This window comes from Ochotona curzoniae, unplaced genomic scaffold (assembly GCF_017591425.1).
Source record: "Ochotona curzoniae isolate NIBS_2020 unplaced genomic scaffold, NIBS_Ocur_1.0 scaffold_3890, whole genome shotgun sequence".
NCBI lineage: Eukaryota > Metazoa > Chordata > Mammalia > Lagomorpha > Ochotonidae > Ochotona > Ochotona curzoniae.
This window is the reverse complement of record NW_024467115.1, coordinates 11737211-11755523: the sequence shown is the minus strand read 5'-3', so window position 1 is coordinate 11755523 and position 18313 is coordinate 11737211. Positions and strand designations below refer to the sequence as shown.

The following is an 18313-nucleotide window of genomic DNA, read 5'->3' as shown; positions in this document are numbered from 1 at the left end:
TATCTAGCCATTAAAAATGCCACTTCCAGGGGCTGGCATTGTGACACAGCATGTAAAGTTGCCATTTGCGATGTCAGCACCCTGTAAGTGCAATGGTTTGTGTCCCAGTTGCTCCATTAATGATCCAGCTCCCTGTTAATGGCCTGGGAAAAGTAGTGGAAGATGGCCCCAGTGCCTGGGCCCCTGTTCCCCTTGCCCTTGTGGGAGACTTGGAAGAAGCCCTGGCCTGGGTCTGGCACAACACTAGTCATTGCGACCATATGGGAAGTGAACCAAGAGATGAAAGCACTCACTCGCTCTCCCCCCTCTTTCTCTTGCTCTTTTCCTCTGTAGCTCTTTCAAATATATAATTACGTCTTTTTCAAAAAATGGCACATCCAGCTGAACAGTCCATGTGTAACTTTATGAAACACTGGCCAACAATAACAGACATTTCCAAAGCTCTTGTTAATTAAACTAAATTAGAACTGCCATGAATACACAAATACAAAGGCATTTATTGATAGCATCCAATTTTATATGCAAAAAAAAACCTTTTTGTGGTCACCAGTGTTTCCCTGGATGGATCAGCTCCCAATCGGGGGTATCACACAGCGCAAACAGGCGCAGCCGGTGCCCCTGTCTTATGATTCTCTCAGTCCACACCCAGAGGAAATCTGTAACACAACTTCCCACTGTGTCCACTATGGCCATATTCATTCAGTCAATTACCCATCAGCAGGAATTTTATTCTATACATGGAGGTTTAGCTAAGTTATTCAAGAATTCCCAAAATATTAACAAAACGAGGCTGCCATAAACATCAGTATCATTATATGCGTGTAGCCCAGAAAAATCTAAATACTCTCAATAGGGAACAAATTAATGTCAACAAAAAGCTGAAGACGAAGGCAAAGGCTGTACTGCCAGCAGAATGGTAACAATACAGTTTGGATCAAGCATGACCGAACTCTTTGGTTCGGCAGTCTCCTGAAGCGTCAGGAATGAGTGACTGAAGGCAGGGAGCACAAACCTCTGTGTTTTCAGGCATCAGGCACTGTAACTGTGGACGTAAAAATCCGTTTAATAGATGGATGAGGCAAACAGACAAACAAAAAACCTACTTGTCTTTGATATGCCGAGCACAATTTTGGCTGCAATAGTTTCCTCCAGACAAACATTCATCTACGTTGCCATATTGACAACAGTTTTCACATAATTGAAGCCCTTCTACTTTCACTGGATCCTTCAACCTGAAAGGTACCCCAGACTTCTCTGAAAAGACTAAAAGAGGAAAACAAGAATTAGAAACAGGATAGATGACACTCCAAAATACATTAAAACTTTTTCTTCTAATAATTGTGTTAGCAAACATAATAAAAGAATAATGTTTGTTGAATGAATGAATGAGTTATGGCAGTAGAGAATTTGGGAAGGAGAGGAAGATTGGGCTTGGCAGGAAATCTTTCATTAACCTGTTAATCTATAGAAACTCTATCCTATAGATATCCCTTAAATGAAATTTCCATGATGAATGACATTTGTTTTACTTAGTTGGCTAATCACCATCTGTCTATCATGCGTTTGACATAGCAGACGCTGGGAACCATCACTATCCAAATCATTCAGGAACTTAGATTTGCTTCTGCCTGAATTTCCGACAAATCATTCATTCAGCAAACATTTACCAATTTAAGCTAGACACTGGTAATGACAGTAGAGACCTTGCCCGAGAGAGCTCACAGTCTAGAAAAGAGGAGAGGCAAGAAAACCAGTTTTAGACTAAAATGCAATACATGCAATAATGGAAGCATGAACAAGTTCCAGAAGTAGTACAGAGGAAAAAGTGATTCACTCAGCCTGGGATGAGGTCAAGAAATTTCAAAGCTATTAGAGATCTTCTGATAAAAAGCTTCAATAGGGGTTGGAAGGCCACAGAGGGATTTACCAACTTGACAAAATGAGAAACGGCATTCAAGCCAGAAAACTTAGCATGAGCAAAGGTAAAAGAGCATGAAGCCACATGACATGTTGGGAACATTACATGTAATTCTATGTCGCTGGCAGTGCCACAACAACATACAAAGAAGGGAGTGGAGGAGAATGAGCAGGTAGAGCAAGCAGTCTGGGTACAAGTCACCCAGATCTTTGTCATATGTTTTTGCTAAAGAGGCAATAAGGAATCAGCAAAGGGTCAAATAAGAAAGAAGTAATCTACACAAGTCCCTCTCACTTTAGAGTGCAGAATAAACGGAAAGGGTGAAATCAGAAGCAAAGTGATTATTTAGAGGACTTCTACAATAGTTCAGGTAAGAATTGATAAGAGCCTAAGTTAAGGCAGTGGCAGTGGTAACAAGCAGAAAAGGCCAGATCTGAGACAAAAACTAACAGCATTAAGGAACAGGATATGGGGATGGGAAGAGCAAATTCAGGATGACTCCTACATTCCTTGTTTGTCCCCTGGGTAGATGGTTCTACCACCAATTGAAATATGGGTTACGGAAGAAAGAGCAGGTGTGGGAGGGGAGAAAGGAATAGAAAATGAATTGCATTTCAGACATGTGGAGTTTGAGGTACCTGTGGGACATCCAGGTGGAGATGTCCAGTAGGCAGGTGGAAATACGGGCCTGGAGCTCGGGGGAGAGGTCGGGGCTGGAGATATAGATTTAGGAGTCATCAGCATATAGGTGTTAGTTACAACCATCGGAGCAGATGAGAAAAAAGTGGCAGGCTTTTGGCTAAATCACCTGTGAAGGCTACAACATGGATTTACTTGATCATTCCTAACCAACCTCGTTCTAATACAGATCTGGCATTAGGAAAGAAGACAGTCTATAGTTATTTCTTAAATATAAATGCTAGCTCCTCTCAGTTGCATTACATAAATCTACCTAAGAACATGCGATACAAAAATCACCCAGGATTTTCAGCTTCCAATCTACTGTAACATCTTAGATATTCTTTCACTTCAAACTTTTCCAAATGGGGATGGGGAGCAAAGAGAAAAAGACATCCCTTTCTTACCTTCTTGAGCAGTTGGCACCATCCAAGTGGTCGTAGCAGTTGCTTTTTTAACACTTTCCATCTCACTCTCATCTGTGATAACTTCCAGTGCTCCAAACTCATTTACCCGAAACTAGGGTCAACAGGGAAGCAAGAGGAAACACTGAGGAAAAAGTTCAGGACTGTCATTCTTGAACAGCCAACACATTACAGTCTTTAGGCAACTATATCCGAAGTTAATTTACACAATTATATCATGATAAACTTTCCACCAACTTTAAGATCTCTGTAGTTTTACAATTTTGGAAAGAGAATACAGCAAAGCAAGATCCTAGTCCAACAGAGTTGCCAACCCACTTGACCTTGATAAAGAATTACTGTTTTTCCAAAAACCAAGTTGCCTCATCCAAGATCACCTAATTCAGAGAGGAGGAGTGTAGCCTGCACAGCCTTCTCCCTTATATTCCAAGAAGAGAATGCATGGGCCAGGTAACCCTCCCGCCTCAGCATCAGGCCTTCCCTCCTGGCTTGCTGCACTTTAGAATCCTTCAGCATCCTCACTTCCAGTCCTCTAAAACAGTGAAAATGCTCTGTAAGAGAGAGCCAAGTATACTGGCTAAAGGCCAACTTCATCATCCATAAGAGCATTTTGATTTCATGGAATTATAAATATTGAACAATTCCTGTCACCTGATGGCCAACTTTCACAGTGTGTTTCTACAACAGCCTAGCTGCACTGTGTGTGTGGGGGTGGGGGTGGGGGGGAGGGGTTGTTTAACAGTTTCCTAGAAGCTAGGGCCCTGTACTGTAGGGCACAGCAGAGTGCACTCCTGCACTTAGGAATTCCAAAGAGTTTTCTGTGTGCCTCTGTTGTGCTACCCAACAGGCTGACAGCAGGGATTCACTAACTTAAGCAGATCACGAAGACCTAGAGTGCTCAAAGGGATAATAAAATTGTTGAGTTCTTTCATGAAAGTATATATGGGCATTTATCTATGTAGTACTTAAGCAAGACATTTCTCCAACTTAAAAATAGTCAGTATGACAATGGAATTAGTTATTTTTATTATTTTTACCAAATTACATTCAGATCGCAAATTAGAACAATCTCAAGCAAAATATATCCAGAAGCATTCCACCAGGTGAAAACTGAAAACTCGCAGTTTTCATCATCCCTTACAACTATTAAATGTTTTCTGGGGCAATGAGGCAAAAGATGTAAGGAAGTAAGAATGTCTTCACCCTACTGCATTCTCCAGATACAAGTTCCCAGGTTGCCTAGGTGCCATCCGCCTACTGTGACACCTGGCGTAGTCTTGAAAGTAATAATGGCCAGTTACATGAAAAAAGGGGCTAAATATAACATTAATTCCTGGAAACAGAAATCTTTAAAAAATTAGTTTTAATGATCAACTCTCAGAATAGTTCAAAAAAAAAAAGGCTGACAGTACCATCTACTGGCAAGAGTAGAAAAAACAAGACATCCTAATTGTTAATTAACAATAATGTGCTAGAAAATCAATCTGAAAATAATTTTTGAAATGGGAACAAACCTTGTAATCTGCCTCAAGTAATTTTATTTTTATTACACAGTACACAGAGATTATCTCATGGCTAAAGTCTGCAGACTGCTGCTGACCTGCAAACCACAGTACATCACAAAAACAGAGAAACCACTCTCAAGGTCAAAGGGTAATCTTTGCTAAGTACAACAGGTCACCTTTCCATCTCCTACCATTAACTGCCAGTACTTAAATGATCAGCTAATTCCAAAGTGGAGATACAATGTCACATAGGGTTCCCAGGAAATCTTGGGAATCAGAGATCCATGGATGCACTACAAAGCCTGAACCATGAAACATATGCACAACTATGACATGGGAATATATTAGATTTTTCAAAAAGTTCATGAAAATGTATACTATGAAAAAAACAAATGGATTTCTTTTTTTTTTTTTTTTTGGCACCAAAACAAGCATCTCTTAATTCTACTTTTCATGAACTTTCTTAAATATCTTCACACATACTTCAGGGGAAGAGGGCTCCAACGCCAGCTTCATCAGGTTCCAGCATATTCTACACCAGCCTCAAACTCAGAAAACCTCAAAGCATTTTCAAAGTATCCTATCTTATTCCTTTGGCTTCCAAATTTGCATTTACTATGCTTCCACAACATTACCACTATAGAAGATGCTGGAAAGCAGGGCCCCTTGGGTGCTGCTAACATTAGCAAAGTTCCAAATCCATGATTCAGACTAATACACCTGATACAGCTCCTAACTTTTTTCTCCAATTAAACACGTGGATTCTGAAACTGGTAATGCTTTTAATGAACGGCTTTGGGATAACAGAAACCCCACCTCCTCCCGGCCCTCCGTGTTTTTCTTTTCATCCTAAAAAGTCATTTATTTGAGGTGGGGGGGGGGGGGTCTCTCCTATCTGCTGATTCACTCTCCAAATGCCTTCAACCAGCCCAGGCTAGGCCAAGCTGAGGCCAGGAGCCCAGAACTCAATCCAGAGCTCTCTGGTGGACAGCAGGGACTCAGGTTCTTCAACCACCACCTGCTGCTTCCCAGGCTATGCGACAGCAGCCCAGGAACTTTAGCAAGGGCTACAAGTGTTCTAAGCAATGCCAATCGCTACTCCAAATGCCCACCTTTACCTTCTAAACACCATTAATTCTTTTAACCTAGCTAGAGCTAAAAGCAGTATAAACATTTTGTGAAATGGCTCCATTTTCCAATCAAGAATATGAAAAGTACTAACTTTGCAAAGTGAATTAAGCAAACCAAATGTTATCAACTGACTAAGCAACATTTTTTTCTTCCATATAGATAAATCCAAGTCAATTGAAAATATGCTTGAAATATATAAAGGGTTGCAAATAGTTTTGCTTGACTTTACTTGAGTGAAACTTTTAGTAGATTCAACTCTATAAAGTTTTGTCTGTAGAAGACAACAACGATCTTTTGCTATTCATACCTCTATCTTTACTAACAGAACACTGAAAGACACAGTGGAGGTTATTATTTTTATGTTACTATTTGTACTCTCAAAATCTGAATTGCACATATCAACATGTTTTAAAGACAAATGTTAGATAACCAAGCTGCTCTGAATATTAATCACAACAAGGTAAAGTAGGCATTGGAGTGCAGTCCATGTGATAGCTGAATTTCTGCCTGACCGCTGCAGGGCCTTGCCCTTGGCTAAGTGGCAACTCCTCTTGGTAGATAAGACGCTGTTGCTCTCAGCAGTGGATCTGCGTTTTACCAAGGAACTCTGAAAGACCAAATCCTGTGATCCAGAGGACTAATTCTCTGCGGATAAATTTCAGACATCATTAAATGTTCAGGCGGGTAAGCTGCCTAAGCGGGGAGGGGGTAGCTTCAGCAAGCACCAAGACAACCCCAGTCATCAGCCTGTCCCATAGGTGGTCCAGCCAGCTACACACACACACACACACACACACACACACACACACACACACACACACACGGGCCCAGAAGCAAACAGCTTAGACAATGGAAAACTTTCCAAAGTTTAGGTAGACAAAAAACGTTTTGTCAATGACTAAAACACTTTCAAACACAACAGTGGATACGATTCCCTCAGCCTATGCATCTACTTAGGCTATTCAGTTCCCTGGAAGTCCTTCTGCCTATCCTGCCTTTGGCATTCCCCATCTTGCACCAGTGTTCACGGAGCCTGCCACCTGTCTTCGGGCACCTTGAGTTGAAATGACAGCTGCTTGCCAAGCCATCCTGATCCCTCTTGCAAAAATGAATGTTTACCTCCTCTAGTCCTGTAAACATTTTTTTCTCCCCTTTCAATATGAAAAATGCTTCTCCTCTTCAGTCATAAAACAGTGGCAAAAGGGAAATTTTATGAGAGTTGCCTGGTTTTAGGACTCCATTCTAGCAGTAACTAATCAAACGAACAAATCAATCAACTACTTCGGACCTGTTTCCCTATCTGCACACCGATAAGACACAGAAATCACCACCTTGAAAGGGTTAAAGAATGAACTCGAAAGATGTAGGTGGCATTTCCAGCAGCGAGTAAGTTCTCTGTTCTTCCCACACATTCACCCTAAGATGTCTGTTCTGTTTTGTATAAGGGTTAGTTAGCCCAAGGTGAAGAAGAAAAGCAGGTCTCCAACCACAAAAACAAAAAGTGTAATCTTCAACAACGGTTTGGGTCAGGTAAGAAAAAAAAAACAACACAGTGGCACTAAACAGTAAAATAGGATGCAGCCAGAGGGACAAGTAGGGTTTAGATCACCAGCAACCTCCTACAATAAGTTCAAAATGTTTGAACTTCCCCAGGAAATATAATACTAAACAATTTCAAGCAGAGAAGTTGACAAAACTTAATTGCTGTCAACCATAGGCTTTTAAAACAGCTATAATTAAAATGTAAAAATTGTTGTCCATGGTAACAAACTGACTTTCAGCTATTGGCTAATCCTATTAACCAATTTAACTTAAGTTGCCTGTCACAGCGCACCAAAAACACCATAAGCATATATTTGCTAAAAACCAAAAGCCAGAGTATTACAAAATATCAAAATCTGACGGGAGAGAGCAAATTTCATGATTTAATCAACTTTCTACTACTTTGATTTAGTGAACAATCAATTTCTTGATCAGATCTCTTAAGCAACTCAGATGTAAACATAACTGAACTAGAAAACCTGAGCAATACAATCAGCTAGGGAGTCATCAAACCACTCAGATGAAACAGGTTACAAAGCAGAAAATAACTTTTACATGATTTTTAAGTATCATATCAAACTGTCAATGGGACTGAAAGTGAGCTGGATCCATGGCCATTTACCCTGCTAATTTAGATGACTCTAAAAGTTACATAAAATAAACTGTATTTTAATGCCCACTACACAGCTTAATTACCTGATTACCTTAATAAAACTAACAGGATAATTTCTAGAATTCATTGCTCGGAAAGCCTTAATGCAATCCAGATTTCCTAGGAATGGAAACTTCACCCTACTGTCAAAAGTTAACTAAACAAAAGTTAAACATTTCATCATCCACTGACATTTTCTTCAAAGCCACTGAGAATCAAAGGGATAAAAACGCACAAGAAAAATATGGGAGCAAAGCAGTAGAAATATAGTTTACATAACATTATATCACAAAGTCAGAAAAGGACAAAATTTGTTAAATTTTTATGTGTACCTATATATATATATAGTGTGCAGACACATAAATATGTACCATTTTTTCAACCCTAGGGTAGAGATTCTAACATCCCCACTATAGTTAAGGATTCTTAAACACAGAAAACCTAAATAATTTCACAAAGCTCAGGTAGCCAATATGTGCTTGGCAATATCAAAGCTGAGAAACAATTATTCTTCCTCAAAAATGTTCAGCAAAAAACAAACAAAAAAAATGTTCAGTTCTTGTTCCACCATATCACATCATATCATATCACATCATATCATATCATATCACATCATATCGTATCATATCCAGACGAATATCTGGGAAACCCAACAGCAGCTAAAATCCTCAGTACCCAGGTAACTCCTTATTTTAGCTGCAGAGTACAGAGATTAACTGCCATAGAACTTAAACCCAGTTTTTCCTCCATATTTCTCTAAGCTTCATAGCAATATTACTCTTACAACAAACTTAGAGATGTTGCCACACTGCACTTGGTTAAACCTAACACAACTAAAACCTTGAGCATTTTCCCAGTGACAGGCAGAACATACAAATGACAGCACTGAGGATGAGCGAGGGCAGACTTGGTAAAACGCTTGCCAAGTGGACACTGAAAGTGATCAGATTCCAAGAAGCCTATACCAGGACACAGGAATATACATGCCAGACGGACCAGAACGGCAAGCATTGGCGAGGCGAGGCGAGGCAAAGCAAGCGACAGCCTGGTAGGGAGATCGGAAATTCAAACACCTGAATAACCAACTACAAACACAAAGTCTAAAAGGCCATAGACGGGGTCAAGGTCCCAGAGATAGTATCAGAGAGAAAGCAAATTAGAAATGAGAGCTGGGGTTAGTTGTCTTCTCAGATGGGTGCTTGCATAACCAGTGTCCCGGGCAGCAGTGGTGCTGCTATGGGGGACAAGGTGAGCCCACATAAAAGGGGCGCACTGAAGTAGCGTTGTCTGAAGAAACAACACAGAGAAATCTAAGAAGGTTCAGAGTCCTGCTGATTCCATATTTTAACATTATCAACTTTTCACAAAAGGACACTAAGAAATAGGGAATCTGTTTATTCAAAGTTTCAAAGCCTAAGACTACTAAAATCTAAGATGCTGCAACTTCCAAGTTTGCAATTTCTGCATTTCTTAGCCATCATGTCATACTCAAAACTGTGATGATCCTCCTGGAAGCTATTAAGCTAATTTCTGCAAAATAAAACAAACCTTAACCCAAGTGGCAAAAGCTCCCACAAATCTATCAGCAACTTCACATTATCTTGTGAGTGCACTATAGAACTCTAAGCATTACATAAGACACGCAGCGCTATGTTTAATGCTTTTAGTTCACACGGGTATGTATTCATTTTAAAATAAACACCCACAAAAACACACAACTTATGTAAGTAATAAAAGCAGCGTACCTTTAAGTCACTTCCTGGTAATGTACCCACTCCATCTTTCCAGTCCATAACACTAAATACATCAAACTCTTGACCACTTGTGCTAGAGGCAGATTCAGTCATGGTTTATCTTTTCACCTGGAAGGGGAAAAAATTTGTATCACTAAATAGTCCACATGTAAACTGGGTTTTCATTGACACAGCAATCATTATTCATTTTTCTTTAATTACTTATTTGTAGGAGCACGTTATTACTTATCTACAGATGCAAAATCAACCACTTTGAAAAATCATTTTCCTAGCATATTCCTCAGCAAATTATGACTACAAGAGAAAGAGTTCAAGGTGTCATGTTACTTTTTCTTTTTATTAATATTTTATTAACATTTTATTATATTTTAATATTATTAAGTTTAGGGCAGAATTCCATATGCCCTTAGCCCCTCCCCAAATCTCACACACACACTGATTCCACTTATATTATTCTGAACCTATAGTCCTGCCAGTCCAGGGACAGGGTAAGTCTACCTTCTAATGACTTCTTCTATTTCCTTTTTTAATGTTTTAAAGTTTTCAACATAGAGGTATTCCACATATTTTGTTAGATTAATTCCTAGGTATTTAAGATTCCCCTCCACTATTTTAAAGGGGACTGTATTTAGAATTTCTTTCTCAGCCATGGAATTATTTGAGTACACATACATTTGTGTTCATTAATTTTGTATCTTGCTAAAGTCTCTTATGAGTCCCAACAGTCACTTGACTGAGTCTTTTGGTTCTCCTATATGGAGAACAGAAATAATTTCAGTTCCTCATTTCTAATGTGAATTCCTTTAATATCTTTTTCTTGCCTAATAGCTCTGGCAAGGACTTCCAAAACTACACTGAACAGCAGGGATGACGTGGACACCCTTGTCTAGTTCCTGATCTTAGTGGAAAAGCTTCCAGCTTTTCCCCATTTAGTATGATGCTGGTGTTGGGTTTTTCATGAATTGTCTTGATCGTGTTGTAGAATGTTCCTTATACATCTCACTTGCTTTAGGATTTCAGACTCAAGTTTTTGGATTTTATCAAATGCCTTCTCTGCATCTATTGAGATGATCATATGATTTTTATTTTTCAATCTGTTGATGTGGTATATCACATTTATTGATATAAGGCAACCTTAATATAATGTAAGATCAAAAACCCATTCAATACTCTTTTTGCTGCAACTCATGGATTTTGATATTGTGTTTATTTTCATTTCATTTCTTCACAAATCTTTCTCTTATTAAATTCACCACTGACTACTTCTCACAGAGTAGCATCATTTTCTCAAGAAGCTTTTGTGTTCTCTTTTTCATTTCTTCATTGACACATTGTTTATTTAGTAGCATGTAACTTAACTCCATGGTGCTGTAAATCTTTTGTTTTATCTTTATTCATGCTGTTGATTTTGTTTTATGACTTCTCGCTTAAGGGAATTAATAGTAACTGTGTAATAGAGACTATCGTATCCAGATGTGAAGATACTATGCAATAGGCATCTCTACTTCCAAATCAAAGGTGGACTCTCAATGAAACTGCTGGATATATCTTGACACTAGGACATTGGAATGTCTGTCACTGTCCGTGCCAGCAATGTCAGGACACATTTAAATAACAGAATGATGGATTAATGACTGCTTAGAAGTGTAGGGAGGAAAAACAAGGGGGTGGGATTGAACTAAGAAAGCTAAGTGGCCAACAGGCAGGTAACACTCAACGGAAACCCTCTGGACTACGGATCCTTGCCCCAGGTTGCACACAGCAGCACAGCCTGACACTTCATCACACTACTCAGAAGGGTGTGCAATTTAAACCTTGGAAGTTGTATATTTGAGGAAATTAGAATCTAGTGGATACAGACAACTAAAGCCTTGGGAAGCAAAACTGTGAAAGATGGAGACTACTGTACATAAACAAAACAGAAATAAACAAAGAGACCCAGTTTGGTAATAAAAGCGAACAGGAGAATGCTGTCATCAATACAAGTGCATGTTGTGACTGATTCGACAGCATATTCAGTGCTACTGAAATACTGAAGCATGGCAATGTGTCATTCTAACAGAAAAAAAAAAAACCACCAAAATGTATAGCCAGTGTCATTAAAATTCTGCTAAAATAATCAATTTAGCTGTGCTGTGACAGCACTTTTCACTTTTATTAGTTTTTAAGCTACAAAGCAAACTTTTTCATAACCATATTATTAGTGGTGATACTGCCAGTGTTGTCCTGAGACTGCTGCCTGCATTATAGGATTGAAAAGTAACTATGTTGGTATCATACACAACTGACAAAAAATGTACAGAAGCCTTAAATTTGATCAAAATAATAGTATGAATTAGTGCAGTAATTTTGCTTCTAAAGATATATGTATTTTCTAGCATTGTCTATTGGGGGAAAAAAGCCTAGAAAAAAAAAATCACCAACAACACCAAAAAGAAGCCTGATACTCAGACTTGATGCTTAAAAACAATTTCTCCCAAGTGTCCCCAGAGAAGGAACTAATTTCTACTCCGGAAAAGACCAAAATGAGCCTGGAATGTCTTGTCCAACAAGAAAGCAAGAAGTCACACCTAAAGAACTCCGGAAACAACCCAAGGGGGCTCTTGCTAACCAAGTCGGGGCAAAGCAGCATATTTACTAGCGGCAAGTGAATTGAAACACAGATACATTTACAGTCATGAGTTCATAATGACTGTCAAAACAGAGGCAATGACAAAGACCACCTTTGGAGGAAACAAGGAAACCAATTCATCATTGGGAGGAAGAAACAAGGTGACATCTTTCATTCACACAATCTGTATCTCCGGGCAAGCAATGTATTGGTGATGCAAAGAATTCCAGCTAATAACTCAGGAGTGAAACAACTAGAATAATACCATTTGCAACCTGAAAAATTTAATGATTCTAGGCAACCACCACCAACAGCTGCTAAAAAGGAAAACACAATATACCACCTATGAAGAAGCCTGGCCAGCAAAGAACACAGCCAAAGCTAACCTGACCCAGAATATTCATTGTACAGTACATTCTGTGATAGACTGCCAATTTTTAATAAAGTATATATTCAGGTTTAGCTATTCAACAAATATTTTCTCAACAATAAACTGAGTAAGCCTGTTATATCAAGGAAAAGACAGATAACTTTTTTCTTTCTGATGATAAAATCTGATGAGGGAAAATCAGAGATTTGGAAAACTTGTTTCTGCAACCATAAACATGACAGTTTCGCAGCATTTTAAGGAGATGGATGGAAGGTGATAAAACTGTGTATGACTTTTAAAATAATGAAAGAGGTCCACATTGGGAAGAAGCGCCTAACTCAGTGAAGCAAACCCCAAATGACCATGCATGATGTTACAAAGTCCAGCAATATGAAATTATCCAAATTGCAAACAGACTTAGAGGACCAGAATATGAGAAGCTCACTGATAAGGTATCAGACTGCATATGACAACTCACCTTTAAAAGCTAAACCTGTCAGATTTTGGTTGGCATACCCAAGAATGCACACCGCCATTGAAAATCATTCCTCTCTGCCCCAAGTCCATGGCTGTGTGCAGCCAGATCCTGCTCATACCTCAACCAAAACAATGTATTACAAGAGACGACACTTCTCAATCTTTATTTTGGAAACCATGATTACCAGGTTTACATATAGTTATCACGTACTAGACTCATTATTTAAACTCATTAGCTTAAACAATCATTTCTGGTAAGTTCTATTACACATGTATATCGACAACTTTGCACTTCCAGCAATTTTTGAGTGTGCAAAGGAAACTCAAAACAACAGTATCTGGGGCCCAGCGTGGTGACACAGTGGTTAAGGTCCTCGCCTTGCACGCCCAGGATCCCTTATGGGCGCCAGTTCTATCCCCGGCAGCCCCGCTTCCCTTCCAGCTCCCTCCCTGTGGCCTGGGAAAGCAGTAGAGGACAGCCCAAAGCTTTGGGACCCTGCACCCGCGTGGGAGACCCAGAAGAGGCTCCTGGCTTTGGATCGGCATAGCATCGGCCGTTGTGCTCACTTAGGGAGTGAGTCATCGGACGGAAGATCTTCCTCTCTGTATATCTGCCTTTCAATAAAAAAAAAAAAAATTTTTAAAAAAAGCAGTATCTGAATGCCACATTTCTGCATGGAATAAAAGCAAGCTTGTTTTCTCCTCCATGAAAAAGAAAAGGAAAGACATAAAAAGAGGATATTTGACACATTAATACTTAAAATATTTATTAACTAATTACAACTCTGCAGTTCATAGATATTGTCTAGACCCTGATTTTAAGCTGTTAAAAAAAACAAAACAAAACAGACTGTTAGATGGAAATGGATGCATGGATGTTAACTGGCTATTTGATGATACTGGAAGAATAAGGTTGTCTTTTTCGGAGGCATAAGGAGGGACCCTGGCTTCTAAAAGGTAGTTCCTCCGAGGCTTTTCAGATGCAAACTGAAAGGCTTAAAGGAATGCAACAGGAGAAACCTGCTGGAAACTGAAAGGCGTCAAAAAAGACTGACACTACCACAGACGGCACAGGCCCATGACAGTACCACAGACGGGCACAGGGCCCACTGACAGTACCACAGATGGCACAGGCCCACTGACACTACCACAGACGGGCACAGGCCCACTGACAGTACCACAGACGGGCACGGGGCCCACTGACACTACCACAGACAGGCATGGGGCCCATGTCAGTTCCTGACACTGCTTCCTAATCCTGCATATGCTTGAGAAACTCTTTCAAGGATTTCCACATGCAATCTTTTCATACATCATATACACTGATTTTTAAATTAAAGATAGAAAAAAATCTGTTTCCCTGATTTAGTTTTCTTCTGTTAGAATTTACTTGAAGCCAAAATATTAGGCATGATTATCAAAGCAATTTCTAATCATTTCAAAAAGTATGAATTATGAATATGAAAGATCAAATTCGACTATGATGAAGGCATAAACTTAAACCAAGAAATGAGGAAGAATTAAGCTAATAACTAGTGAAAACATGAAATGAATCAAGACCTTTAAGTTCTGTATGACTTGTCCCTTATGATACAGATACATGAGTAAAAGGACTTCCGAACAGGTGGTATAGGACTGGTCACCTGTCTAGCTGATGGTATGAACAGAGTAATCTGCCCCTTCATGGATAAATTGTGTAAAATTGGAGGGATCCCTTAAATTTTTTTTTTTACTCTGGCAAAGTCTGTAGATGATCAATTTTACATATGGTTGGAAAGTGTACTTTCAGGGAATTCGTAAAATTATTTTATAGAATAGAAATTCTCAACAATGACTATCCTGGACACTGCATCCTCTACAATTACATTAATGTTAGTTCAACTGATATTACAACACACAATATATAGTTTCTAATAATACACTAATTGCATCTCACCCTCTCCCAGCAAAGGGTTTAAAGCAGTGGAAACTTCACATTCACTATTTTCATTTATTTCCTTCTTACGGATTAGCGTTATCAAACCTTCAAGTCTACACCCAAGACACTGAGGTACAGAAAAGGTTAGAAACCTCACCCAAAACCACAGTTGACGCCATAGCTGCCGTTCGATCCTAAGCAGGCCTAATTCTAGCTAGGAGCTTCTTACCAACCCCATCTCACATTTACACAGTCAGGTCCCCTCTGAACACCAGGCAAAACCTGCTTTCCTCAGGATATGGCAAATCTTGAAATGTGGCAAAGTCAGTTTACCAGGATTAACGTTCTTGTTTATCCGTGCAACTGGCATATTTTTTTTAAAAAGGAAACTTTCAAAACCAGATTGTATTCACAGATGCCATTTCCATATATCAATTAAAATTTTCAAAAGTAAAGCTAATGTTTCCAACTTTCCAAAAACAAAACAAAACTAACAAAAACTACCAAACATATACTGGTGAACACACACACGAAAATAAAAAACCACAAAAAATGTGTGGTCTTTCTTCTGCTTGAAGATGATACGTGAACAGAATTCACTGTAGCAACATCCTGTCCATGTCAAGTCAACTGGAGGAATGTAAAGGTAGCAGCATATAAAAGCTGCAATTTTTTTTGAATTTTTTTTAAAATTAATAATCACTCAAAATTTTAGGAAATGCTCAGAAAATGAAACATTTCTAATGTTAAACAGTGTAATAAACTGCTTACAAGCCTTTTTTCACTGCTCATAAGTATTTTGTATAAAGCTCTATAGCATAAAAATACAATAATCTTTCACATTATTTGATTTTGAAACTACTGGCTATATTATCAGAATAGTCTGAATGACTATAAAAGTTACAACAAGTAGAATAACTAGCAACCAGTATAGCATTTTAACAAACACTGCTTCTATGACATCAAGTCTCCATCTCAACGTTTTGTATTTATTGTTAAGACTTATCTCTGTATTTGAAAGTCAACATTACTGAGAAAGAGGGGACAGAAGGGGATAGAAAGACCTCTTCTATCTGTTGCTTCACTCCCCAGACCAGGCCAGACCCAAGAGTCAGCAACTTTATCCAGTTCTCACACACACACCCACACACACACACACACACACGTGGGCCATTTTTCGGGCATCTACAAGAAGCCAGCCTAAAGATGGAGCAGTGCCCAGATTGGAGGTTGGTACCCCCAGCGGTGGCTTTACCCACCACAGAGTGCCAGCCCCTGCCTCTGTCATTTTCATCCTCCCCAGGAGTGTCCACTTGCATTCAGGAATACAAAGTTCATGCACTTCAAAGTATGCACCTAAGGCTGAAACACTTTTTTTCAGGACTTAGCAATGTTTTTATTTTATTTAGTTCACATATTTATCCACTGGTGCAATTCCATATTCACAAGTGTAACCTGTATTCCACAAGGCCACGAAAACCAAGCAGGTGACCGAGTCACAATGCAGACCAGAATCTCATATTTCAAAAAGCTCATCCAGTTCTCTTTGGCTAATCATGTTAAGATTTTCTACAGAAGTATCTTAAAAGTGCACCATAACAGAGACCAGCATTGTGGCACAGGGACCAAACCAATGCCAGTGACAACACCCGCACTGGCATTCCACCTCAGATCCAGCTCTTGCTAATGGCCTTGACAAAGCAGCAGAGGACGGTCCAAGCAATTGGGGTTCCTGCTATCTGCATGGAAGACCCAGAAGAAGCTCCCAGCGCATGGTTTCTGTTTGGCTCAGCATTGGTTGTTACAACCATTTGACAAGTGAATTAACAGACGGAAGATGCATGATTGTGTGTGTGTGTGTGTGTGTGTGTGTGTGTGTGTGTCCTTCTCTCTATATAAGACTGACTTTCAAACAAAATAAATATATTTTTTAAACTTAAATATTTGGGTTCAGCTGTGCACCAAATGCAACAGGCAATATTTGATCTCCTTTACCATGTTACAGTAGACAGTGGCTAACACCAAGTTGTAAAGCTCAGCACACTCCTACCATTGCCCACTGCAAATATCTCACCCAGGAAATGAGGATTTTACTGGAAGACAGAGACGACTGCTGCTGGCACCAACGCAAATGGATTTCAGTCCCACAATCTGCCTTCAATGAAATAATTTGCTTTACACTTTACTCACTTTTATTGCAATCCTTATGGCCTACACCTTCAAAAGAAGGGCCACAGAACACACTAAATGATATATCCTACTACCCTCAAAATTACCTCCTACCTACATCTCCTTGGTATCCTCTTCCTTGTCTCCAAACTAAGGATGTGCAACTTGACTCCCTTGAGATGGTCCATCTACTAGATGAACATCCTCGGTCTGTCATGTCCCAGTATAACACGTACCACTTACATTACATGGTGAGGAAACTAGTTAATAATATCTCACACTTCAAAATGTTGCATGTTTTAAGACTACAGAGAAACAGACTCTTTCATACACTGATGGTTATACTTAAAGTGGAAACAACCACTTGGAGATCAATATTCAAGATTATATCCTCTAAGCCAATAGTTCCATTCCTAGACTTTATACATTTTTGCACATGTGTGTGAAAGGAAACAAGTAAAAGCTTATTCATGTACCAGAGCCAAAAATAAATGGCAATAACCCAAACCTCACACAAATAAACACCATTCTAACATATCCACACAATGGAACATAATACCATTGTATAAAACGAGGACGTCCTTTACATACTACTAACTTCAAGCAAAGTGAAAATTTAAGGTGTTCCTCTTTGCAGAAGACAAGGGGGATGTGTACAAATAACTCTACTGCTTATATATGCATAGACTGCACTTCTGGGAGGATCTGTCAGAAGCTATTAACAGTGACTCTGTCCAGGGGGCCATGATTGCTAAATGACAGCCACAAGCCCTCTTGCTGTATACTCTTTGGTACCTGCTGACAATTCAAGTATTTTCTAAAAGAAAAAATAAAGAACTTTCAAAATCATGTTTCATGCCTATTCAAAATAACCTATGCAATGAAAGGTATGACTTCCCAGGGAAATAGTTCCCACTGATGCTAACAGTGAGGTTACTGACTAGCAATTTGTGAGAGAAATTGAATTCCCCAATGGCCCTGGGTAGCTTAACTGGTGTGTGTTAACTATGTGTGCATGTATTTCAAAAAGAGACAGGGGAATGATCAGTTCTCTATGATTCAGGTACACGCTCGCAGACTAAGCACTTGTGGTTTCTGTCATCCCAGATACCTGAGTTCCTGTGACATTTACTGATTTGTCATTTGGCAGTGTGAATCATACA

The 18313-nt window shown here is 39.3% G+C and overlaps 1 protein-coding gene across 3 annotated transcripts in view; it reads right to left on the bottom strand.

Moving 5' to 3' along the window:
• Positions 1–18313, bottom strand: part of L3MBTL3 (L3MBTL histone methyl-lysine binding protein 3) — a 96914-nt gene that overhangs the window by 66320 nt on the left and 12281 nt on the right. For 2 of the 3 annotated variants that reach the window (XM_040965378.1, XM_040965379.1), the window contains exons 3-6: positions 9597–9713; positions 3004–3115; positions 2557–2631; positions 1104–1263 (exon numbers count right to left, since the gene is read on the bottom strand). In XM_040965378.1, the coding sequence (XP_040821312.1) occupies positions 1104–1263; positions 2557–2631; positions 3004–3115; positions 9597–9698 (449 nt within the window). In that variant the 5' untranslated portion in view covers positions 9699–9713. The remainder of the gene's footprint in view (positions 1–1103; positions 1264–2556; positions 2632–3003; positions 3116–9596; positions 9714–18313) is intronic. The other variant, XM_040965380.1, reaches the window with a different exon arrangement.